Source organism: Condylura cristata, unplaced genomic scaffold (assembly GCF_000260355.1).
Source record: "Condylura cristata isolate star-nosed mole 26May11 unplaced genomic scaffold, ConCri1.0 scaffold00033, whole genome shotgun sequence".
Lineage (NCBI taxonomy): Eukaryota > Metazoa > Chordata > Mammalia > Eulipotyphla > Talpidae > Condylura > Condylura cristata.
Window position 1 is genome coordinate 8,372,864 of NW_004567134.1, and position 27,312 is coordinate 8,400,175.

Below are 27,312 nucleotides of genomic sequence, written 5' to 3' on the forward strand. Positions count from 1 at the left end.
CTTGTATTAAAATCTATGTTCTCTTAACTATTTGGTGTTAAATTTCTTATATATTTTTTCTTGTAAAGTGTGCGTATGATTGTATATATATCATATATCATGCGGCTTTATTTTTCTGCTTGTAATTTGTCTCCTCTAGCACACTTTTATTTAGCAAACCCAGGAGCAGGAAGGCAGCTCAGAGGCCCATAGTATAGGCGGGAGTGCTGTGGACCTCTTCCCAAGAAGCCTCTTCCGTTCCTCCCTCCATGTCTTAGAATAAGTCTCATGCCGTCTCTGTATAAGAACAACAAAAAGCTTATAAAGTAAGACTGTCATCCCTACTTTAAAGGCCCCAAATTGCCTAATCATAAAAGCTGAATAGCTGAATAATTTTACAGCTAGGTATACAGTGTTTTTATAAGGCACTTTATGATTTAAAATCCATGATTTTCAATCCTGTCTGTGAAGCAGCTCAGAAAACAATAGGGGATGAAAGAAAGAAGTAAACACCAGTCTGTGTTATAATATTTCTTACTCACTAGCATCTTTGATAAGAAGTTTTGACATGCATTTATTGAATGGCTTCTATATTCCCATCCTATTCTTTGCACTTGGGGAGCAGAAGGTGAATAAGGCAGTCAAGGTCCTGCTATCATAGGATGTATGTTTTGATGTTGCATGGGAGGTGGATTGTGAGCGTATACACCTGTGTAGGTAAAGAGAATGGTAGAGGGTGACAGTTACTCTGAAGAGAAAAGGCAGGGTAATAGGTTAATGAGAAAAATGGCCAGCTGCCTCAGAACTAGTATTCAGAAAAGTCATCCCTGAGAAGATGATACTTGACTGAGATACAAAAAATGACATAGAGCCAACCATGTGAGGATCTCAGGGAAGATCATTGCAGGCAGAGGAAACAGCTGGTATAAAACTCCTCAGTAAAAATGAGCTCAGTATTTAGAGGAGCAAAAGGGAGACAAGTGACATTAGGTTTAGAAATCCCAGGGCAGGGCAAATGTCAGGTAAGCTGTCTTGTAAACCACAGGGAAGAGTTTGTCTTTCGTTCTCATTGTGTTGGGAAGCCGTTAGAGGACATCAAGCAGGGAGTGACATCTCAGAAGATAATTCTGATACCTGTGCAGCAGGGTGGAGGTGGAGGTAATCAAAGCAGTTAGAAGTGCACTGCAGTGTTCTTTGGTATGAACTTCACTTTTGCCAAGCAAATTTTTAATTTTTTGTAGTATTTGTGTGTAATTGGATTGGATTCCATTTGTCGTTATTTGTATTCCTAAGATGAGTGGAAACATCCAGTATGTCTTTCACTTTTTGAATGATTCATTCAACACTGTCACCTCAAGATCCTAAAGGTCTCTTAGTGTCCTGTGTCCCTGTCTACCCCCTCCCAATAGGGGGGAAAGGATGCAAGAGGAAGTGCTGGGTTTTGTTCAGCTTTTTATCGGTTCTTAGGATGAACTGGTGACTTCCCAGCTTCACCTATGCAGAACCAGAAACCTGAAGTTTCTCCCCAGTGCTCTGGCTTTATTCCCTGAACCGGTTTTGTGATCACCCTGTCCCATGGCCTGCATTACTTGAACTCTCCTCTACTGGAATGCTGTTTCTTCCCACCACTTCCTGTTGGATTCCTGAGTCATCCTTCAAGGCCTGAGTTCTTCATGAAATTCTGTTCATGAAACATTTTCCAGTTTTTACAATTGGAAGTGATATATGCCTATTCTTTGTTCTATTAGAATTTTCTAAATAACTTTAGGTAATATTATTTAATTTTGTTTGGTCTTATATTTTTTAGACCTCCCAGTGCAAGAGTGCATAATCTTCTAGTGGTTAAGTAATTTATATTAATTTCATCAGGGTTCCAGACACTGTGGATGCCAAGATAATTATGGCAAGGACTATTAAGAAGCCCAAAGCCCAATACAGAAAGCAACCAAAAGTTTGTCACAGTGCGGCATAACTGGAACCACAATAGACACCATAAGTTAGTGTTAGAGCATCAGGCTCCAGTGTTGGCCCAAATCTCACCTTTCAAACTTTATCATAAGCTCCTGGAGGGCAGGGATCTAATCTTGTCTCTGTCTCACTGTATAGCGTCAATGTGTGGCTTAATAATTAATCATTGATTGTGAATCTTATCACTAATGATCAGTGTTGTTCCATTTTAGTAATAGCAAGCTCTAACATTGTCTTCAAAATTTAAAAATACTGTTATCAACCTCCCAGACTGAGTTTAAACAAGATAATTTCATTTCTTAAGCTGCGTTGTTACCATGATTATTGAATTTGAGCTGAGTGTGTCACTGTATTAAATATTATCTCCTCTTTCAACTAATTTTAATATTCTTTCACTCTGTGAACCTTTTTGCCTCAAAGGGTTTTATATTCATTTCAATTAATTGTTTCTTATCTCAGCCTAATGAGGTTGTTACTGTTCTCATTTTTATTGCTGAAAAAAACTGATAATCACAAGGTAAGTCAAGGGCCTTCCAATTTATAGCATTTTAAGTCAGGGCTTGAAATGTCCATTCTAACCAACTGTGCCATGCTTTTAAGACTAACATCAAAGGAAATTCATATTACTTTAATTGATGGGGAAATATTGTATTAGAATAAAATCATTTCCATATTAGACACCAAAGAAGTCTGGTCTATTTGAAAAGTATATTTCTAGGATCAATGATATCAATGGCAAATTAACTTATTTATAAGCTCTTGCCAAATAGTCTCTTCTCTCTCCTGATGCATACTCACCCTTTTGAATTTAATGATTAAAATTCTTGAACTTACTTTTATCATTGTAACTTTGGCCATCTATAAAATTTTATCTGACCGTTTTTTGAGTAAGCTACTCATCACTTTCAATTTTGTATCTTTTATGTTTCTGGCTACTATCGGGCTACTTAGCACTTCAGACAGCCTATTCATCACTTGATGAGTCTATTGAATCCTATTTGAATCTCCATGATGTGGTTATATCTTTAAAGTTGCAACCTTTTCACTTTAATGCTTCCCCTTTTAATAGTTCCTCATTTAGGAAACTAATAATCTAGACATTGTGTAAGTGACTTTGTCTCCTCAGTTTGTCATCTGATATTTTATGGTCACTAATAATTGCTTAAACTTCTTAAAACTATATTGTGTAGTGCCCACCAGGGACTGTTGCCATTTAAATGTATATTAAGTTTAAAAGTTAAGATGTCATTCACAGTTGCCACTTGGCAACTGTGCTGTTGACTGTTGCATGGGACATTGTAGATGTAGGGCATTCTCATCATTCTAAAAAGTTCTATCAGATAGCACCATATAAATGATTCCATTGTTACATTTTGCATAGTATGTAATGTGAATGTCTGCCTTTAATTTGGGATTCATCATGAACTTTCAGATGTAGCCTATGCAAAGTGTTTGCTTTAATTTCCTTTCGTCTGTCTTTAAGACACCTCTGTGAACTTTTCTACATTTGCGCAAATCTTATCTGAATTATATCACAAATTTAATGGTTAATTTATATTGTAGGCAGCATGAAATTGTGGTACCCAGAAATTTTTTTCTGTACTAAAACCACAAAGGTGATTTTACAAAGGGTAACGTATTGACACGGAGTTTTTCTTGTTTAAAGTTCCTCTTCCTGTGGACAGGCCGACACTGTCAGCTTTATAGAGTGAAGATGTCCTAAGTGTGGGGATCTCATGCGTAGTTTTCCTCCCAAGCCTACTGTTTACTTAAATAAAAACCAAATTCCTCAGGGAAGGAAGATTTTACAAGCAATTTCAGAGCAGAATTGATTTTGGTGTGTTAATGCAGACAATCTGCCCAGTGTTAAAATGTTAAAGAAAAAAAATCACACAAGCTGCCATATTCGTGTGATCACACCAAAATAGCAGCTTGTATTTATATTTGCAGTCTCCTCGAGGTGGACTGCAGGCACACATGAATGAGTGGATGTACTTGGTGTTGTGTTGTGATTTTATTTAATGCAGGCGAAGTACACGCTTGTGCATGCACGACCAGCCCTCACATATGCACTTGTTCACAGCCGGGAACGTGAAAACGACAACACAAGCCGCTCTCTAAGAGTTGTCGGCAACCTGTGTGTGTGTTTCTTAAATATTAAAGAGAGGGAAAAACAGATTTTCAGGAACACAAGAAATAATTTTCTGTCAAATGGCCTGTAGTCCTTCCTCATTTGACAACATTTAAGGTAAAAACAAAATATTTGATGATTAAGGCTGCATGTATATCTAGAAACAAGCATTTTCCTGTACTCTTCCCATTTTTAACGTGGATGTTCCCCATTTCTATTTCATTTCGGCATGCAGTTTCTTAAGCCATGCATTTATTCCAGCATAGGTCTCTTTAAAACTTAATTGTTCGTCCTTACTTGTGTGAGAATACAGGTGTTTGGCACCGAGCGCCCATGTAAGTGGCTGTGTTTACCTCCCTGATGCTCCTGTGGTGGGCCGAGTGTGGGGTGGGGGGGAGCAGAGAGGGCAGGAACAGCACAGTGAGAGCACCTCAGCCCCCGCCTGGCAGAGTTTTCACATTTGAGGTTCTTTTTGTTTTAAAAAACGTCAAATTTTATAGCACTGTTTATGATTGTGGCTTAACAATTAATTATGAGAAGATTATGAAATAAAATCGGGTGGGTGGTGAAGTAAACTACCCTGTAGTGTTCCTACTAGACATAACCCGCCCAGAAGCATTAACAGCCTTTTCAGGACTTTTAAGTAGATTTGAATTGCGAAGTCACTTTGGTTCTTGTATAAAACTTTGAGACATTTTAAGTGTTTTTCTTCATTGTTGAAAAATAGCAAAATCTGTGTTTCTGATTGTGATCAAGTCTTACACTTAAAGTACAATAGCTGTTTACCTATATATTTTTCCCAATTTTTTACCTTTGTGGTGTGGGTAGAGAATTTTGGTTTGTTTTCTCTTATACACTGAGGTATAAGGCTTGCTGTGTCACTCAGGCACTGGAGGACTAGAAACAGCCGCGGGTGAAACCTCCTTAGATGGTGCCAGATGTCATCTCCTGAAACACCAGCCTCACCTGCCATGTTCCAGCCATGCGCATTGTGATAGCTTATATCAGTCTAACTTCTGAGCTTTACCTTTTCACCAGTGTGGTCACTTCAAATTCCGATCTGCCAGGAACTTTCTGGAATACTTTAGGGCTGAAGTCCACTCGTTGTCACCACAGCAGTGTTTCACCTCTGACTATGGCCTAAGGAAGCTGCACGTTACTTTTGTGTTTAGTAACTGTAAAAATAAATTTAGCACAGCAGAACTGGCCTTTCTCATTCTTCACTTTGCCCCCAGTTCTTGAGTTCATTGAATTTTAAATTTTCACTTGTTTATGTGTAGACTCATAGGTATAGTTACTTATTCAACTTAAGAAATTACTATCAGCTTCTTTCCTAGAAGTTGAGTGTCTGACGAAAGTCTCTAGTGTAGTGTTCTTTTATAAATGATAGATGTTCTGGTGTCTTTTCTTTAAAAATATCTATGGAAGACCTGTATGCTCGCCTAGATTTTCTTGAGTATCTAGTCCTTCTGGTTTGTATCTTCGTATTCCCCAGTGACTGGTGCCCAGAGGAGACTTCGGGGCACCGGTCACCAGTGCTGCAAACCTGGAAATTTGAAGCTGTGAAGGAAAACAATGACTTAAGAAGGTAAAACTTGTTAATGGCTGGAATTTAAATAATACCTGAAAACCCAGGTCTTTTCACTACTGTATAATATTTTATATTAACTTGGTTCTCCTAGACTTAACAGTTTCTCAGCTCAAGGAAATTTTATTGAATAATAAAATATGCGAAGCGGTCTGAGTAAACAGGAGCTAAGGACACTAATCACTTATCTCAAATCTTGTTTAGAAGAGGAGGAAATTAAATAAATAGTTATTGTGTCTGCCCTAGTGCAAGAATTTCTCAGTCATGGAAGTATTCACCTTTTGGACCAGTTAACCCTTTGTTGTGAGAGGCTGTTATGCACCAGGTAGAATGATTAGTAGAAGTTTGACCTCCAACTGCTGCAATATATGCAGGCAGTCTCTAAAGGCCTTTTTTATTATATTTTATTTATTTATTTTTGTGTAGAAAAACTAGGATGTAGGCCAGAGGTGCAGGGGGTGAGAGGATTTACCAGAGACAGAGTGGAGAGCAGAACAGGCAGGATGACTGAAATACACTGCTGAGGGGAGCAACGGGGACACAGGAGAGGTCTGCTGCCCCAGGTGGGTCAGCTCCCTGGCCGGGGTTAGCACTCAGGCTGCAGCAGTGATAGCACTGGGTCTTTACCCCTAGGCCACCAGGGAGGCCCTGGCTTTGGCTTTTAAAATCTTTATAGGGCACTGGGACATCTTGTCTGACAGAAGGGTTCTATGAAGCACTGCTTTCGTGCTTTTTGAGATCATAACAAAGGATTTAAACCTTCACAGCCTTGATTTCTTTGTTAGGCCTTGTGTCCTAGATTTCACCTTTCCCAGGAGCAGTGTCATCATTTGCTGACTAGAAAGGCTGAGAATTAGAAAATTGTTTATTTTCAAACCCAGCACGTCCTAACACCTTTATGCTAACCTTTCTTCCTTTAGCCTTTTTCTTCTTTTATTCTTCTGTGACTAATGAGTTGTAACCAGCAAACACCTTCAACATGCCTGGATCACTAGATCATCCACTTTATTGGGTACATTTTCTATTTTCAATATAGCTCAAGGAAGTTATGTTGCCATTACCTAACAGGGATCCTCTTTTCTCCGTTCTTACAATGTTTTCCTCACTTTCTTTCAAACCCACCCGGCAGCCTCCTCATGGGCTGTCTTCGCTAACAGCCTCTTTTATATTCTTAGTTTTTCTCTGATTGTCTGGGCAAAGTCCCTCTTCTTTGGTCTCAGAGATACTTTTATCATATATTTTAGGATTATTTTTGACGACACCCTAGTTTCATGTTTCAAAATTACCTATTAACAATAAATCAACCCAAATTTAGTGACCAGGAACAATTATCACGCATAATTTCCTAGTTGGGCTATCAAGATTAGGGAGGTGCTCAGCTGCTAGGCTGTGGCCTGGGAGCCTCTCAGGAGATTGCACTCTGGTAGCACGTGGCTCTCCAGTCTTCCAGAGGCTTGACTAGGACTGGCGAGTGCCTGTTGGTTCCTCTCCGTGTGGCTCTTTCCTTGCAGCCCCTTATGTTCATTCTCCAGGGAATACATCCAGCTTTGCAAACAAGTCAAGAAAGTAAAGAGGTGTGTTTTAAAATGTGCAGGTAGATTTTAAAAGTACCACCCTCCACGTGCACCTCCCAGGTCTTCTGCCTGACCTTTCAAAACCTCAAAAGCGAAATGGGTTGGGGGCTTCCTGAGGGGGAGAAAGATTGGGTTGTGTAGGACAGCCACGTTCACTCGTCCCATCAGCGAGTGCGCTCTTGCATGGCCACAGCTAAGCAGATTTACAGCACAGGAAGTGTGGGGAAATCTTCAACCAAAACAGGAAGCACATGAAGAAAAGTATCTGGTGTGTCTGCTTTCATGCTCCATCAGTTATGCTGTATGTTTTTTGCTTGACTTTTCAACTTTTCTTTAATGAAACAACAAGTGGAGTATGGTATTAAAGTGATTTCAGTGTTTGATAGTATGTTAGGGAGTTTCTATCAGCTCATTTTAATGCTGGCAAAATTCTGTTTTCAAAGTATGGGCATGATAGAGTTTTTGTTCTCTCAACTTCTTGTGCTTCTCTGTCCTATTCATGATTATAACTTTCACCAGTCTATTTCCCCCCCAAACACACCCTTGGGGCTTCTTATTGAATACTGACATCTTCTGTAACTCATCTGGGCCCAATGCTTTGTCTGTCTTAATACTCCTAATTATGTACAAAAATGCAGTGGCAAAGTCCTTTATCATTTTACTCTTTTCTTAACCCTTTTATTGCTTAGGAAATACTTTTTTTGTTTCTGTATTGTCTAAGGGATTCTTCATGACAGACAGCTTAGATATTTGTCTGGTTTTACTTTATTGCCTGTCTGTGTTGTGAATCACCATTGCCCTGTGGGATGTTTCTCAGTTAATTCCCATCAGTCACCTGAGCACCTGGATATTGGGACTCACAAGTACGTATTTAGTTGACCTCCATCCCTCCTCATGTCTTTATTTACTCCTATACTCTGCAATCACAAGGTAAGATATCCAGAAGGCAAAGAGAATAGTCTGGTTGTGGTAAATGACCTTTGTGACAGAATCAGTGGCAGTGTTTTATTCATAGATACTAGAACAAGTATCCACAACAAGTATCCATGACAAATGTAACAGAAATCAAGATTTTTCAAAATTTGTTCAATCTGCACTTTGAGATAACGAAATACTGATTTCAAATAAAAAGGTAAGAGAAAATGATAGTTAAAGTTTTACTATTTTATGACCACTGATAAATTAAATCTAGCTGATGATCATCAATGGTTGCCAGTATCACAGAAAGAAAATAAGCTAACAATACATGTCTCTTGTTAGAGTATACAACACCCAACACCATCTGCTCCATTTATCTACCACAATTGTAAACCACTGTAAAGCTTACAAGGCAGCCATATTTATTTTGTTTGATTGGTCTACAACTTGCACAAGATTAAACAGGGTAGTTTGTCTGGCTCTTCCAGTGTTTTATGAATGAATGTTAAAGATTTAGTGAATAAGTACCCAAACCATTAAACCATAACTTATGAAGAATTTTGTTGAAAAGTTGAACCCAAATGCAGTGAAGTCTTTGGACCTGGCTACCAGTCCATAGGAAATACAGGGAAAGAGGGACGTGGTCAATAACAAAATGAGATATATTAAGTAAAATTCAGATTGTTGGAGGTTTCTACAGAATAAACATCTAGTTTCTTTAACAAAGACTTTGCACAAAAAAAGATTTAAAAATTTGTGGACATTAATTGGATATTGATTTGCAGAAACTGAGAATTTTTAGAGAAATTTAAACATTGATAGATGGTTAATTAAATCATGGAATTACTAATGATGTTATGATGGCGTTGTAGCTATATGTTTAAAGGGCCTTCTTAGAGATAGAAAGGCAATCTTTAAAGATGTAGTGATATTTCAGATTTCCTTCAAAATGGGGCATTGTTGAAGGACTAGCTACCTATATATAAAAGAAGAATTGCTGAGTAATCCCTGGATGATGGATCTTTTGGGCTTCAGTACACTGTTGTCTTCTTTATAATTTTTGAATTTGTCATAATGAAAGATTTTTAAGACTTATAATAGCTGCAGGTTTTGGGTTATATCAAGATGCAAAACAAAATTCCCATACCAAACTCTTGGTATTATTTTATAATATGTAAAATTTATATAAACTTCACTTCCTGTATACATATTGAGAGAAAAACTGCTGTATTTTAAATACTGACTAAGTTAAAAGTGAAATACCACTTTTTTTCTATCAAATAAAAAACCTTAGGCTCTCTTAGTCTAAATTTCATCATGGAAATGTTAATAATGCTTTCTCCTTGCTTTTTATCTCTATCAGAGTTTCACAATTATCTGTTTACCATATCTATTTTATTCTCTCACCAAAAGTAGACATTACTACTCTTGGAATTTTATTTTCTGACAGTAACAACATTTGTCTTCAGTCCTTATTTAATGTAATCTTTTCCCTTTTACTTTCCTATCAATTATTTTTGCTTGAATGAATCATGAGGTTGAAATTTTCATTCTTACCTTTTCCCTCTATCTTGTGTTTACCTACCATCAGTTCTCTTTTTTATGAATCTGTAGAGTCAGTATTGACTTTTCAAATCTTAACAATTGTTGAACCCAGTTTAAATTTGTATTCTGTGTCAAAAGATTTGCCATTCCAGTGATATTTGAGTTAGACTGATGCTGGAATAACTTTACCTATCCTGAATCAATTCCAGAGGGCATGTGGTTAGAAGAAGAAAAAAGGGGGTGGGGGGGACGAGGGAGGAAGAAGAAAGTAACAATGCTAGCTAGCTTAGAAATGTAGTGCATGACATGGAACTTATTTTGAAACTTAAAACATCATAAAAACTGATTATCGATTCTCCTAGAAAAACTACCCCTTCCTTTTTTTCCCCTCCTCACTATCCCCTCCCTCTCCCCTCCCCACCCCTTCCATTCCCTCTTCTACTGCCTTCCCTCCATCCTTCCATGAAGAAATGGTGATTATAAACTCTGATTTTGCATTATCTCCATCCTTTCCTGTGTCTCCTTGTTCCTTTCCCCTTAACCTCAGAGCCCTTCAGATAAGTTTGTCAATATCCAGTAATTTTTGAAAGTGTTTTATGTCGTTGAATTGTCTTTTATATGAACGTCCAATATTTGTTTTTATTGTTTTGACTTGTTTCGTTGCATAGACATTTTTCAGATTACCACTGTTTTGTTGAAGTGGCTACATTTCATCCTTGGACATGCCATGGCATGACATAGTGCATCTTTTTGAACTACTAGTCTACTGAAGAGGTGTAGGCTGCTTCCATGTCCTAGCTCCTGTAAATACTGTAGGACATATGGGTTGGTTTATATATGTTGATGGCTTATAGTTCACGGATATATGCCCACAGGTACCATTGATTGCTGCATCATACAATATTTTTACTAATGTTTTAATTTCTGAGTTTGTGAGTTTGGGTTCGTTCATCTGTTTCTTACATCTCTTCAGTTACCAAATTGTTGACATGAAGTTGTTTATCGTAATCTCTCATAGTCTCCAAGGATTGCCACTTCAGCATTGTAGAGTAGAATCATAGATGGGGTGCTACCTACAGTCATAGATTGTGTCACGATGCCATGTCTGACTAATGCTGATTTTCAAATGATTATGTACTAAAAATGCATAATTAAGATTATCTGTATTTTAGTTCCTGTCGATCTCTAGTCTTGTTACAGAGTGGATGTTGTTTTAAATACTTTCTCCCGTATCAATTCAGATTGCGGCAGCTAAACCAAATTTGATTGTGTGTGCATAGAAATTTCCACAGGATTGTTAAGGACGGGAGCTCAAAATCATTCAGCCACATGCTCTGGATCATGAGACACAAAGCCTATTTAAAAATAGGGCTAGATTTATGTTATCCATAGGAGATTGGGAAAACAGCTTCACCCTTCAAACGGATTATTCTGTTTATACCTTAAAGACAGTGTGTTCCCAAGAAATTTCTCTTCTGCCATTTGTTAACTGCTTACCTGTCTTTCATTCTGAATACTTTAATTGGGATATTTGACTTTATAAGGACTTTAACAACTTCTTTCTGTCCTAAATAATTTTATAAGTTTTTGTTGTTGTTCCTATGGCAGTGCATTTTCCAGCTTTTGTTTATCTTTCTTGACTTCTAATGTATATTGTCCTGGTTCCAAATTCATTTTCTGGTTTATCTTTCTCTTTGCTGGAAGCTAAGATCAATAGTTGAACTCCCATTCCTGAGTAGGAGCTGTCTGAAGAGTCACCCCATTCAGATTTCGCAGAGATCAGATCCCTTTGCTCAAACCCAGGAGTTGCTTAAGGTTTCTAAAAGAGACTGCCTGCTGCCCCTGGGAAGAAGAATATCTGTGTGTGTAAGGGGGGGCGGAAGGGGGAAATAATTGCACATCAAAGCAAAGGCCAAGTGAAAGGAAATGAACAGCTCAAAATTAGATATGTGCTAGTTTGTGTATTTTAAGATTTAGGACTAGAGAAGAGATGTTTCACAAGCTAGCATAGTTCACCCAAGATCCTAGTCTGGGTTGGAGAGAAAGTTATAACTCTCACAAGGAGCCAAAAGAGGAAGAGGATGTAAACAACTTATCATCTCTAGCAGGAAAAGACCCTACACCATTATAACTTGAAGTAAAACAGCCATTTCTGCTCTTGAAAGGGCTCATAAAGGAAGAAGCTTGTGTTTCCAGCATGTCCAGGGCCTCCATATTCAGATACTCTTCAGTCTCACGTATCCTGTTATTTTCTAGTCTTAAAGTCACCTCACTCACCTCTTCACCACCTCAAGTACTAATACTCAAAACTAATAATGACCTCTGCTCCTGAACATCTACTGTTGCAGGCACTGTTCTCCGAGGCTTCACATTATCTCATCTTGAGCACAAGATCAGTATTATTATCCCTACTTATAGATGAGGCACTTCAGCAATCATTTACTCAAGGTTACACAGCTAGCAATTATGCAACAGGAATTTGAACACAGGCTTTTCTTTTCAGGTTTGTGATTTTTCTATTTCACTTCATTATAATGCCCTCTTATCTCCTTCCTATAATCTCTCCTCTTTCAGGCTGTTCACATTTAGGGTTTCTCAAATACTATTTTCTTTGTTACTTCCCTGTTAAAAACGGAGTGACTATGTTACTGTTCCTCAATTGTAAATTCAACGCTTTCCGGCTTTATCCTGTCGTATTTTCTGTTCCATTCCCAAATGGCAGTGCTGTAGCAGTACTTTTCCTTTTGACAGCTCATCAGTATACTCTGCTGTGCATTTAGAGCACGCATTGCCTTCTGTGCCTGCCTGCCTGCCTCTCCATTGGCGTTGTGTCCTTCCTCTCCTATTTGTGATTAACTCATTTGACTGTTTATTTCTAGTAGACTTTCTTTCACCCTGTATGTATTCATTATATGTTATATTTGTTTGTGTTTGGTCTTTGGCTCTTTGCAAGTCTACATTTCAGCATTCTAACGGCCTATGTGAGCACCCTTCAAGTGGATTACATGTGTTTACCTCTATCCTATTACTTCAAAGCACTGGGTAGATTTCTGATCCAGACAGCATTTGGATAATACTAACTTGTTCTGCTTACAGCCTTCATTTTAACCAGATAAAGCTAAAAGGAAGGTCATAAAATTTAAATCCTGATAATTAATATTAAAAAAAAAACTGATAGTGATTTCTTTAAAAAATTGTTACTTACAAAATTACATTCTAGTTCTAAAAACCAAACTGGATAAATAAAGCCACCCTTCACCCTAACCAGGTATGGAGACTGCAATTCATTTTGCTGGGAAACTGTTGTATTCGCTGTATGAAGACTTTACCTGAAGACATTTGAAATATTTACATGTAAAGAGCATCATTTTTCTCTGTGATGTAGTCTCCCTTTTCTTGCCCATTTTTTCCAGTAATATATCAGTCTCAGTCTCACCAGTGGTGTAAGTTGTATGGCAGATACAGATTTGTCCTAAAATATAAAGTAGCCTTGGCATTTCTGAAGCATTGAGAGTTGGAGGGTAATTGTTAGAATTGTGTTAGTTTCAATCCTGTGTTTTCTTTTTTTCAGGTTTCCTGAAATGCAGTTTTTCCAACAAGAAAATGTGAGAAAAATTCTTACAGATGTTCTTTTCTGTTATGCTAGAGAAAACGAGCAGTTGCTTTATAAACAGGTAATGAAAATATCGTACAGGTGGCATCCATTGACTCAAAATTTTCTATACAGCTTGACAAATGATAGAGCAATAATGTAGCCTTTATTGTATCCAGAGTTGTATCATAATAGCAAAGCAATCAAAGAGCTGCTTGTCAGCTGCGTGGTGAGAAAAGTAAGCTCATTGAAGCTCATATCGTCTTCCTTCTTATAAGACATTCCGCCAAATTGGCTTCTAGAAGGCGTTCAATCTTTTCTTTCAACTTTGGAAGCTTGTTTATAAACAGCATCTTTGAAGCCAATCTAGTAATAAAACTTTTCAGATTGTATGTATAAATATTGTTTCCAGGCACAACATTTATAAATATGTGACATGCCATGTGAAAATCACCCAGAACCCCTTTATTCTTTAAAATTTGCTAGTGACATAACTTTTGAAATTTCCATTAATTTTTTTGTGGCTTAAATCCAGTTTCTCTTGATCCTGTTATTTGATTCATCCATTACTGAAGCATAAAAGACTGTTGAAATGTAAATTATTTATTAATATATACAGAAGTTTCACAGTTTCTACTTATACTATTCATCTTTTAATAAAAGTACACACAATTGGATAGTTTTCTGTATTTTTACAAATATACATTAAGTGAGAAATCAGACTAAATTAGTAAATTTCCTGTCAAAACTTACAATGTAGATCCATCAGCTGGCCACCAAATTATTATAGCCTCAAATTATCTTTATAGGCGAGGAGCATGTTTAATTTGAAATAAACTTGATCAGCTTAAATAAAGTAAATTCTTAGTTTCACTGTCTGGAGGATGAGGGTTCATGTTAGTAGTTGAGGTGGTGATCATTATCATCATCACCGCAGAACAAATTAGAAGGGGAGAATGGTAAAGGGACATATGAGAACTCTATTAAGGTTCTATGGACAAACCAATGTGCTGGTAATACGGGAATCAACCAGGAGATCGGTAGAACAAACCAAGAACAGGGCCAAGTGTATATAAAAACTGAACTTACATGAAAATACTAGGAAAAAAACGGACGACTATTGTTTAATACTCTCAGGGTAGGAAAGTCCCTTTCAAGAAAGTATCCAGGGGTCAAATATAAAGTCGGAACATGAAAACACCAGCCAACCAAAAAGTGGAGAATGGGAATAAATAAATCTCTGTCAATTTAGAATTTGGGGGAAGCAAATAGCAAAAAAAATTCTCTCAGAATGATTGAAACTCTTGAGAATGCTATGAACACATTTTTTCAAGAGGTCTGGGGGCAAAGTGATGCGACAACATTAATCACTCCAGCAACTCAGTGTCTACAACGGTCCAGGTTAGTTTCTGTTTTTCTCTGCTCCCTGTGTCAGCTTTTGTCACAAAGACTGTCTTCTCATTGTCCTCTTCTCCCCTTTCAAATATTTGAAAAATACCTCACAGTGAAAGACTAATTAAGTCCGAATGAAATTATGCTGTTATATAATTGTTTTCTTCAGAGAAAGTAAACACTAGGTGAAGGACATACTCACTCGCTAATGGGAACAAGTTCCAAAGACAAGGAGCCAGAACAGTGGCCACACGTAGCTTCGTCTGTGCTGCGCGTGGCCCCTGTGCTTGTAAGCAAGGTTAGACCTGAGTGTGGAAGAGCAGATTCTGATCGTTTAGACAGAGTGTGTCAATTACTGAATAAAAGTATCACTAACTTACTCCTGGGTATCACTTTCTAGGATTTAATTACTCCCTGTCTATGTTTAAAAATCCTATCGATTCTTTATGTAGAAGTCATACCTTGCTGTAGAATGACTGGATATTTAACCAGATCAAATCTAAGGAAAAAACCTTGAGTTTCATCACAAGCTGTTAAAGCTATTATTTTGTACTAGGTGACACCCCGTTTAACATCGACCATATTGTTAATAGTTATGGGATTTTATTGAATTAATGAGACTGTTATCATGTAGTAGAATGTCTTGCTGAGTTAATTGAAACTGCAGAGATTATATAAATGGTATTAATGAACTTTGACTGCCTGATGTCTCAGCTTTAATAAAGACTGCTTGGTGGGCTAAATGAGCACAGGCAGATAAAAGAACAGGTTCAATTTTGTGAGCCTACAGGCTGTTGAGGAAGAAAACTTTGTTACCTTTATTTTCAACTGGCATGAGTTTGCAGCAGAGTGACTACCAAACAATACAGCAGGGATAAAGGCTTTAAGCAAATGGAAACGCTGGCACTTGTAGATGAGAGCGAAATACGCATCTGAACCGCCAAGAGGTAGCCTGACGTTATATTGTTTTAATAATGCTTTGTCAGATTTACAGCAGATTGAATTTATGGTCATTTTTTTCTAGATAGTCCTCCTTTCCTTTAATAATGTCTACATACTTGCCACTTGGAGTTACTCATTGGGTTCTCCTAACCTAGAATTGAAAGGAGAACAGTAGTCTCTCAAGGCTACTTGAGAAAATATTTATTGATAGTTCAGTTGGAAATAAATGTTGAATTAATATTTGGAGGACTCTTAATTTCCAAGATACAAACCAACACTTTTATTGATGTGAAATTTGAAATACAAATTTAATGTTACTTGTTTCACGTTATCATTTACCGTTTGCCCGTGCATTTCGGTAAGTTTCAGCACTGAGTTGCTTCCGTGAATCCCCGCGCCACGTCGCCTCCACCACCTGAGCTCCAGGCCCTTTCCTGTGAGCAGATTGACCCTCTGGCCACCTCCTGGCCCCTTTTCCTTGCCAGCCAGTGACTGCCACCTCACAGTGACTGAGAGCTCACTTAGCAACATTTTACTCTGTTCCTTCTAGCTCTTTCTCATGATTTTCTACAGGATATTCAAGGTTTATGTAGTAAGGAGAGATTTACCTGAGAAAGAGTGGCATGCTATGTGAAAGCCTGTCCTACATCACAAGTAAATTGTCAGTGGATCGTATATTGTTTTGTAAAAATGTCACTAAGTTCTTCTGATTCTAGGCTAGTTATAACTTCTGAAGTGTACTTGCCTGTCACGCTGTGACAACAGCTGGCATCCCAAGAATACCACAGTAGACTGCACTGGCTACACTGCTGTCCTGGAACAGGCTGTCTTCTCTCTTCCACCAGCAAAAATTCTCTCTGCTTTCATATTTTGTTTTTATACTTCCTGTAAAGGTAGTGTTTGGTCTTGTCTTTTTATGAAAGATCATCTGAAGTTATTACGTAAAATATAAATGGTAATTTACTCAGCTTAAGAGGCAGAAGAGTATAATCTATTTTTAACTTGCTCAAATATGTTTTTTTGATGCTTAAGGGGGAAAGAATCTCAATTAACAAGGCAAGTTCCTAAAGTGAAATGGCTTATTTCCCCCACCGTAATAAATAATGGATTTTATAATAACCTTTAAAGCAGCTTAGTGATTGATTTTGTACCTCTTTGCTCCCATGCCTCGTCTATAATCCAGTAGGTGAACAGTAGCAGGGTAGGGGAAGAGAAAGGTGCTACATCTTGGTGAAATAACTTAAAAAGTGACCCTTTTTTAGTGTGGTGGTCTTCTAAATAAATGTGTTAAAAATCATACTCTAAATTTTTGTTGTCTGTCATACCTGAAAAAAGGTTTCTTTTATTATCCAACATTTTCAGCTAGCTTACTTCAGCTCTTCCTAAATCTACAGACATCCTAATTTTAAGCCATTATATAATGAAAACATTGGATGTAATTTCCTTAGGTCTACAGTTCTTAGTTGCCCTTCTTACTGCAGATTTTTGCACTGTAGCTCATGATTATAATTTGCATAAATGAAATTCATATTTATGAGTACAGAACTCGAAGCAACTGACAGGTGCAAGGTTGTCTACCATGCCAATTTATTGTTTGTTGTGTCATTTAAAAGAGAACTGCACTCCGTGTTTTAAGGAAGAGTATTGCTGTGGTTGAACTGGAGTCAAGTTTTAAAAGCACATAAAATCTCATTTTGTAGCTTTTGATTTTTTTGTGCTTTTCTGTATAATCTGGAAATATTGCTAGCAAGGATCAGCGGAAGTGGGTAACTGAACTTGTGCCGGTTACCACAGACTCTCAACCTCCTCCCCAACGTGCTCTCGCGCTCATGTTTCAGGGCCCCCAACGTGCTCTCGCGCTTATGTTTCAGGGCATGCACGAGCTCTTGGCGCCCATAGTCTTCATCCTGCACTGCGACCACCAAGCTTTTCTTCATGCTAGTGAGTCTGCACAACCAAGGCAAGTTTCCTATGAGCCCAACTGTTTATTTTCAGCCCTACTGAACTCTTTTTAGCTCAAAATCTGTTATATGTAAGGTACTGTTATAAGTTGTATGCATCTGGGCGTGTTGTCTGTGGCTGAGTTCTAAACCCAGGTCAACTGTGGGGCAAATCTAAGATCATAACTGTCGTTGCAAATCCAAAATCTGTACCATATATCTGACGGAAGACCCATCGGAAGGATCGAGAAGGGGAAGCTTTTGTTGTAATGGCAGAGAGATAATGACCGATCGTATTCATAGATACAATCTTTTAATGACCCATTCCTCGACTACAAACCCTGTGAGAGCTTCATCATGAGATGCTTTGTCCTTAACAGGCTTGACTCAGTTCCCTGAACAAGTAGAATTTCAGTACTGTGAAGTACTCCAATCTACAAATAATTAGAAAGACTTCTTCATATTTTTTAACTCCTTACTTGGGTCTTCCCAACAAAATAACTTCAGTAACTGTGTGTTCAATTTAGGCTGACTGTTAGAATTTATTCTCTTACTATAGCCTAACTAAATGGCTGAGAAGTGTTTGGGGGACTGAGTACTGTAGGATTATCAAACTCTGTCAGGAATGTGTCACAGACTACCAGTCCATCTTCAATTCGAAAAATAGAAAACTAATGTGACATTTCATGTGTTTTTGTAGCCCTCATCAGTCAAACCTGGCCACCCATTTTGCTAAACGTAAAGTTAAAATTTCTGTTAATGTTTGCTTGTTATAGCTTAGAAAGTTCAAGTTACGTTGTTTCTAAAATTTGGAGTTCATTGGATCTAACTGTAGTAACCATATGTTAATTGCCTTCTGCTATTCTAAAGGATGATAGAGATGAGTTACTATTGGGATCCTGTGTTTAATCCACTTTTATCTTTCCACAATGTGTGTGCATTGAACTTCAAATGAATTGAACTTGTCACTTTAGCTGTTTCTAGTCTCTGATTAATTGATGTTACAATGTAATAAAAAATGCCCTTTAAAAAAATAATGTTTTAACATAGCATATTTGACCAATTACTTTATTATTTATATATATATATATAAAACAAGCGATACTCTGGACTAAATCAGTTCTAAGTCAGACACAAGAATATATTGTCACATTCTGCATTTGTTTTTTGGAATAATTAGATAGTTACCTTATTGTGGTGTAGACAATGCAGAAAGAAGAGATTTTTTAAAAGGATTTCATTTGTTAATGCAGTTGCCCTTTTCATTTTAAAAAACTAATTTTTTTCATTTGCACATTATATGAAAATTGACTTATAAATATAGAATAATGCAACCTCAGCACCTCCTTCAATTAAATTGTTACACATTTTGATTACTTGTATTCCTTTTTTAAGTGAGGAAATGAAAGCCCTCTTAGACCCTGAGTATTTGGAACATGATGCCTAGTAAGTACAAAAGCATTTTTTATTTTAATTTATTTTATAACATCTTTAATGAAGCTTGACATTAACATTTGATTATTTTTGATCTTTAGTGCAATGTTCTCACAACTTATGGAAACTGCTGAACCTTGGTTTTCTACTTTTGAACATGATGGTCAAAAGGTAAAGCTTCTAGTACAGACCTGTCAGTGTATTTGTGAAACAAATGTTTTCAGCAACATATAATCAGAGAATAAAGCCATTAGTATTGCTTGGAGGGTGGGGAACTAAAAATACTTATACAGTAAGATTGAACTGGGAACTAAATCATCTCTCTAGTATATTGACTGATCTACTATGGTAATATAAAATGTTTATATAAATAGAATTTCATATGTGCATATATTACCGATAAAATACAATTTCTTAAATAATGTGATAAATACATGTGTTTCTTTGCTTGACCTGTCACCACTCCAGTGAGCTGACTGATTGTTACTTACGTCTCCTGACATCAGAGATCAAGTCTCTATTGAATAGGTTGTTTTACTTGAGTCATTGAATTTACATACTTGCAATCTATATCTTTTATACCTTGCTCTCTCATCCTCATTTTTAACTATAATATTTATTTTTATATAATTAGAATATCATAAAACTTACCTTCTAAAACTGTGTAATTTGGTACTTTTAGTGTATTCAAGTGGTGTGGGCATCCCCACGCTGTAATGCTAAGGCGTACCATCAGCCTGAAAGGAAATCCTGTGCTCATTAACAATCGCTTCCCTCCCCCACCCGGAGGGTCTGGAATCCCTGACCTACAGCCTGTGGCTGTGGACTTGCCTACTGTGGCATTTCATTAAGTGGAATATGTGACCTTTGTGGCTGCCTCATTTATCACAGTGTTTTCAGTGTTCACCCATGTGTAGCATGCAGGGTCCTCCATTGTTTCCATAGTTGTGTAAAATTTCACGTGTGGATACGCCATGTTTTAGCCATGCATCAGTTGATGGACATTTGGGTTCTTTTCACTTTTTTGCCTATTAAAAATAATGTTGCTCATAAACATTTTTGTGCAAACCTTTGTGGGACCACATTTTCAGTTCTCTTTATATATCTCTGGGAGTGGAATTGCTGGATTAACTGTTATTTTAACATTTAAACTTCCTGTGGAGTGATCTGAATGAGGATCAGCACAGAGCCATAGGTGTGGGAAGCAGTCATTGGCTCTGTGTTACATTATCATTGATAAATGCTTTTGAAAGTGATGTTCATGTATTTATTACTTTTATATTGAAATAATGCTCCATTTTTCCCGATTTTAGGGGAAAGAAACACTGATGACACCCATCCCCTTTGCTAGACCACAGGATTTAGGGCCAACAATTGCTGTTGTTACTAAAGTCAACCAGATCCAGGATCATCTTCTGAAAAAGCATGATATTGAGCTTTATATGCACTTAAACAGGCTAGAAATTGCACCACAGATATATGGATTGTAAGTATTAAAACTTTAAATTTCAGCTATATGTAATCAGAATGTATAGTGGCTTCTATATGTTGTAAATGCCTAGAAATTAGAGCAAGAACAGCCTGAGCTGCTTCTTCTTTCTCTCTCTCTCTCTGTCTCTCTCTCTCTTCTTTCTTTCTTTTTTTTTTTTTTTTCCTATTTCTCTTTTGTGGCCTACATGCCAGCTGTATCCCTTTTTATGTAATGCTCTTGTCCTTTTAATTGGGTGTTATCCCATGGTGACAAATGAAGAAATTAAGGTGAATTTGCACATATATAAATGTGAAGTCATAATTCACATCCGGCAGAACCGCCTCCATGATATACCAAGCCTTGCACAAAGTAAAAATGAACCCTCCTTTAAAAAAATGAGTAAGGATATCAAAATGACAACACCAGATTATTAAACCAAGCATCCCAAGAAGTCTTCGACAAACAGGTCAGACATAAGCAGTGGCACTCTCAGACGCAGGCAATCCTGTGAGACACGTGTCCTTTCCATTTTTTTTTTTTTAACTTTTCCTTCTTGCATGCTTTTTTTTTTTTAAGATTTATTTATTTATGCATACAGAATTGGGGTACAGGCCAGAGATGCAGTGCCAGTGAGAGAACTCACCAGAGACAGAGTGGGGCACAGAACAGGCAGATGGATGAAGTGTACTGCTGAGAGGAACAGTGGGCGGGTCAGGAGAGGTCTGCTGCGCCATGTGGGTCATCTCCAGGGCAGGCGGGGATTGAACTCATGCTGAAGTGGCTTTAGCTTCTTAGTGCTGTGCTTTAACCTTCTGCGCCACCAGGGAGGGCCCTGGAATTCTTATTCTTGCTTTCTAAAGAGACTATATGTAGAAATCTCTTGATAAGGCAGATGACATATTCAAACATATTCATGTATTTTCCCAATAAATTCACTTAAAATTAGAATTGAGTAGCATAACAGTATTAACTGTATAACATTGGCTAAAGGCATTGCAAATTAACTTACCTTAATTTTAAACAGTTTGATACTTCTCTTGAAATATGGGAATAAATATCTATGAAATCTTCAACATTTATATAAGAACTATTAAAGCAATTATTTTATACATTTAAGTTCATTTTTAGATAACTGTAACTGGTTTTTCTGTTAGCAAATGTTATACCAACTGACTTAGGGTAAACAAAGTTAACTTGCAATTACATGCTCAATACATTGTAAATGAAATTATAATTTATTTCCTAAAAATAGTTTACTTTGTATTTTTCATTAACTTTATGGAAAATTACTCCTATTGCACTTAGACTGACATTTCTTTTGCTTTAAGTCAAAGAATTCATGTCTTTTGTTTGCCCATTTTTGATGAGTACTGGACTTTTTAAAAGTCAAGTTGTGTAGGGTCTGTAGTGCATGCTGACTAATTTCCAAGCAAGAATAAATTGTTTCCAACCTTTTAAGGTAATTTTAAGGTGTTTTCTGATATCTTTATTTTAAGTAAGAGAATAAGAAGGTGCTGTGATCTCATCTCTTAGAGGTTGTTTTTATGCAGAAGCCTCTAAAATATTTGTGTTAAGATTCCTTGTCCAAATAATTTTTTTGCAAGTCCAGAAGATGCTTGAGCACAGCACACTCAAATATAAGATATCATGCTGATTTCACTTAATACTATAATACTATTTTAGAATATTTGAAGTTTCAAAATAATTTTTGCTTGGCCAGAGTAACTGTGTTTTACTATCACCCTTCACTATGTTGGATCTATATTTCTGTCTGCATTGTAAACTTTAATATAACTAGAATACGTCATCAGCGGGGTGTGTAGCTAGTGTCCCCGGAGAGGAAAGCCCCGCACAGCACACTTGGACTTTGACATTCTTAAGTTAGGCGCTCTTGCCACACGTACAGGGTAAATTCCTTATCTCCCAAGTGTTTTTAACACATCTTCCATTTCCCTTATTTCCTAGATTTTGAATTAACAGTGATGAGGTGAGTTATAGTAATTTATTTGGGGAGATTCCTGGTTTTTGGTAAATAATCTGTTAAATCATGATATGGTTTTATTTTTTCAGTTGAGCTAGTGTTTGGATACCTCTACCTGGTGTCGAGCCCTTAGTCCACTCCTCCACATCACCCATGGTCCCTGTGCTTCCTTCCTTCTTTGTTCTCACCCTTTCCTCACTCCCTTCCCCCTCTGAACAAGTCAGCTTTGTAGTCAGTGTTCAAGGGCTGGTTTTCAAGCTGGTCTTCATCTGACTGTTAGGTCACTTACTCTGTACTACATATACTAGTGACACCTTCCAGGATTTATCTTTCTCCTTTTCTCTTATTTCCATAGCTGTATATTCTAAAGCATATCAAAGTGTAATTATGTATAACTAAATTCTGTTTAATGCATATTTGATATGTAAATATTTTGTTAAAAAATATAATTCGTAACATAATTATTATCTATCCTAAAAATTCCCTCTTAACAATTTAAGCAACAGCTTCCTATTCTAAAGACAATGAGTGATTGAAATAGTCTTTTCTGTGACCCCCATATTACACATTAAACATCAAAAATAAAATGATGAATTAGAAGGTGAAAAATCAAGTATTCCTTTTTATCATATACCTCTGAGTATTTCCTGAAATACTATTTTTTTCCTGTGGGCTAGGCATTGTGTTAAATATTTTACGTAGATTATCTTATTCTTATAATCCATTGGGAATAGATGCTGTAATTATCCCTACTTCATAGATGAAGAAATGACAACTTAGAAAGATCTATAAGCTACTAAGAAATTGACCTAGACTTTGAACTCTTGAGCATACATCATACTCTAAGACAGAGTGTGCTAGAAAACTTGGTCACCCAAAGGTACTACATACCTGCTTCAGACCTGTCATTTCATTTACTTAAATAAAATACTATTTTCTTTATGTTCTCAAGCAGTTAGGACTGCAGTCAGAGGAGTCACATTACTGGTGATCAGAAACCAGCCCAATAAGAAGGAAATGGAATATGAAGGAGCACATGAAACCATGTCAGAGCTCAGGGTGGAAAGAGGTGTGCCTTTTTATATCAGAGTCCCAGCAACAAATGTCTAGCTAAAAAAAATACGGCATAGTACAAGGCTCTGTCACCTTCTCCAAGTCCTGGCCTTAATTATTTAGTTCAGGCTATTACAGGAAAAATAAGGAAACTGGGGTAGCTGGTGAGCAGGATCTGGTGCTTTGATCATAAACTTTATCTGTATAAAGAGTTCATTGTTGATACAGAAGAAACAATGTACATTAACAGCAAATAGAAATTTGAAGACAGACAGAATTCCAGGAAGAACAAGGTGCCCAGTCACACATGCCCAGTTTAGGAAAAGTACTATCCACATACCTCCTATGTGAAAAATACTCTTCCCACTGAAAGGGGAGTAAAAATTAGTAATTCAAGCAAGGAGAAAGCAGGTTTTAAAGAATTACTAAAAAGCAATGTAACTAGAAGATATGGTTAAGTGTATGCAACTAAATGCAATTGTCAAAAATAATCATCTGAAAAGTAGTAAGAGTAATTTAAAATATTATTTCAGTCTTAGACCTAGCTAATTGTAGTGAATAATTCAAAGTGGAGAAGAATAGAAAAGTTTACATAATTCATTAGCACACAGCGAGGAATTCAAATTCCCTTTTTTTAGTGGTGTATCTAATCACTAAAGAATTTTTTGTTTTACCCATGCCTATAAAATAATGTCCATGCAATCAGATTGTGAAGATAAAACTTTGAAATAATGTAGAAATCATTACTTAGCATACTGTAAATACTCAGTAAAATGTTCATTGTGATTAACTTTCATTTGCTAAGTCTAAGGGTCAGACTCATCTCTGTGGTTTGTGTATGTGAGAGAGGCTGGAAACACAGATCCACTTAGGGGAAGGCTTTGCAAGTGATAATAGTGATTGGAGGATCACAGTTGAATGAACTTTTGTAGATAAAATCTATGACTGGATTGAATCTACTACAAATTCAAAGTATCTAACACATTGCCCTTTGGGGATATCATTTTACGTATGTTCCCAAGCAGCCTGCCCAGCCCCTGAACCAGCAGACTTGATCACCTAATGACCAGTCTCCCTTGCCAGCAGCTTGATCCTCACCTGATTTTCTGCCCTCCAGATGATACCTCTGTTCACTGCCCTCTTTCTGGATAGTCTGAAGTTGATTATTTCTCTTTTGTAACATTGAGCCAACAGGTATTTTATCTCCAATCTATTTTTTAAAGATTTATTTATTTATGCATACAGAACTGGGGTACAGGCCATAGGCACAGGTGTGGTTAGAGGATTCTCCAGAGACAGAGTGGGGAGAAGAACAGGCAGAATGACAAAGTAAACTACTGAGGGGAGCAGCAGGTAGGCCAGGAGAGGTCTGACGGGCCTTGTGGGTCACCTCCGGGGCAGGGATCAAACTCATGCTGAAGTGACTTTAAGCTTCTTAGTGCTGTGCTTTAACCCTCTGCGCCACCAGGGAGGACCATCTCCAATATTGTTAACCTCTTTGCTGGTTTCTTCTTTAAGAAAAAAGTAAAACAACACAACAACAAAAATACCCTCCTAGGTTCCTCCTGCCTCCCACCAGTCCTACTTCTCTCCTCTTTCTTCCAAGCTTTGAGATATAATAGTGCTTCTAGTTTCCATTTTCTGTTGGCTTACTGCCTCTTGGAGTTTGTATAAATGGTCTAAATACACCAATTAAAAGATAGGTTAATACGTGCAGAAACATGATTCAACTGTATATTGTCTATATAAAGTCATTCTATTATAATGATAAGGGTAGATTTAAAGGTTGGGAAAGATGTGCCATGCAAACTTTAATGAGAAGAAGCCAGGAGTGGCTATATTAATCTTAAATAAAATAGACTATACAGAGAATTTTAAGAAAAAATAAAAGACATTATGTAATAACAGTCAGTTCACTAAAATATCATGGAAACCTAAATGTGTGTGCACTAAACCACAGAACTGTTAAGGATGTGAACCAGAAGCTGATAACAGTTGACAAAGAAAACAGGCAAATCTACAGTTATAGCTAAAGACTATCAATAATGGTTAATAGAACCACTAGGCAGGAAACCCTCAAGTACATGGCGGAACACAACTGCACTGTCAGCCAACAAAAACAGAATTGACAGTCACAGAACATCCCTTTCATCATAGTGTGATACACATTCTCTTCAAGTATTCAAGGAACAAATACCAAGATGGATTATATTTTGGTACATGAAACAACTTCAGCAAATTTAAGAGAATTAAAGTCTGACGGAGTATGTTCTCGGAGTCCAGTGGAAGTAGGAGTCCCAACAGGAGTCTAATTAAAAATAAGATATAACAGGACATTTTCCAAATGTTTGGAAACTAAACCTTGTTTCTAAAGAGGAACAGGAAGTTTCAAGGGAAGTAAAATCTGTTGAATTGAAAATAATGAAAACACTACATAACGAAATTTGCGAGAGGCCCTTAAGCACTGCTAAAAGGAATGTTTATTACACAAAATGCTTACATCAGAAAAAAGGAAAAGTCAAATTAGTGTTCTAAGCTTCTACCTCAAGAAAGTAGAAAAGAACAAAATAAACTCAAAGCAAATAGAAGCAAGGACTAATGCCAGGAATTAAAAATAGTAATAATTAAAAACAGAATTATGACCCAGATGAAGCAAAGTTGAAATGATTAATAATAATAAAATTAAATTAAAAGGCAAACAGGACTGACGGAGTCAGGAAGGAAGTGGGTGTGTCTGTAAGAGCACAGCAAAGATCTTTGTGGTAACTGGACACTTCTGTATTGTCACTGTGTCAGTGGTCATATATCCTGCTTACGAGCACTGTAATGTAGTTTCTCAGATGTTCCATATTAAAATGGTGCTAGTGAAAAAACATCTGGGCACTGTAGATTATTATGAGAGACCTAACAACCAAGGCAGAAACACTAAAAAGACCCAAAGGTCTAGTTCCTCTAACTGACCAGTTCCCCAAGTGTGAAAATGGGGGCAAGGGGGAAATCTATACCTGGCAAGAAAAGAGGGGAGGGACCAGAACTACACATTTATTTTAATGATGGAATTTTACAATTTTGGCACTGGGTTAATTTTGTAGGCTTAGTTCATCCAAATTATATGTGTTTATCTGAAACTTACTTTCTTTGCAACAATAAATTCCATGAAAAAAATATTTCTCTCCTCTTTGTCCCATCATACAATTGCAGAGATCTTCACTCCTTGTGATCCAAAACCTGCAATCAGGTTCTACAATCAAGGCTTAGAAAAGCTGAGTTCTGGTCCAGCTGAGAGCACGTTCTTTTATCTTTTTTCCTTTTCTTTTTAAGATTTATTTATGCATGTATGCAGTCCTGGGGCACAGGCCGGAGGAGCAGGAGGTTAGGGGAGTGATAGGATTCACCAGAGACAGAGTTGGGAGCAGAACAGGCCCATTGAAGTTCACTGCTGAGGGGAGCAGGGGGAGGCCAGGCCAGGTTGCCATGTGAGTCACGTCAGGGACTGGGATCCAACACCCACAACCTAAGCGGTTGCGGTTTCAAGGGGCCAGGGACCAGATTTGCAGTGCTGTGCTTTAACCCGCTGCGCCACCAGAGAGGGCCACGCTTCCTGTCTAAGGCTGCCAGGTGGACTTCCTATTTGTAGAGCAATTAAAATGGCCTCTGTTACACAGGAAACACAAAGTGCTCATTTCATTAAAAACAATGATTAACCTGGTGGCACAGCGACCAGTTAAGCCAGCGCTGCCCTGAGAAGTTAAGCCAAGCAATGGCTGCTGCAGTGCGAGTTCAGTCCCCTGCCGGGAGGAGATC

General features: G+C 37.4%; 1 protein-coding gene across 3 annotated transcripts in view; it reads left to right on the forward strand.

Annotated features, from left to right (window-relative positions):
• TBC1D5 (TBC1 domain family, member 5) overlaps positions 1-27,312 on the forward strand; it is a 365,130-nt gene that overhangs the window by 198,255 nt on the left and 139,563 nt on the right. For all 3 annotated transcript variants that reach the window (XM_012732149.1, XM_004692291.2, XM_012732150.1), the window contains 5 exons: positions 13,275-13,377; positions 17,501-17,589; positions 18,965-19,015; positions 19,105-19,174; positions 20,317-20,489. In XM_012732149.1, the coding sequence (XP_012587603.1) occupies positions 13,275-13,377; positions 17,501-17,589; positions 18,965-19,015; positions 19,105-19,174; positions 20,317-20,489 (486 nt within the window). The remainder of the gene's footprint in view (positions 1-13,274; positions 13,378-17,500; positions 17,590-18,964; positions 19,016-19,104; positions 19,175-20,316; positions 20,490-27,312) is intronic.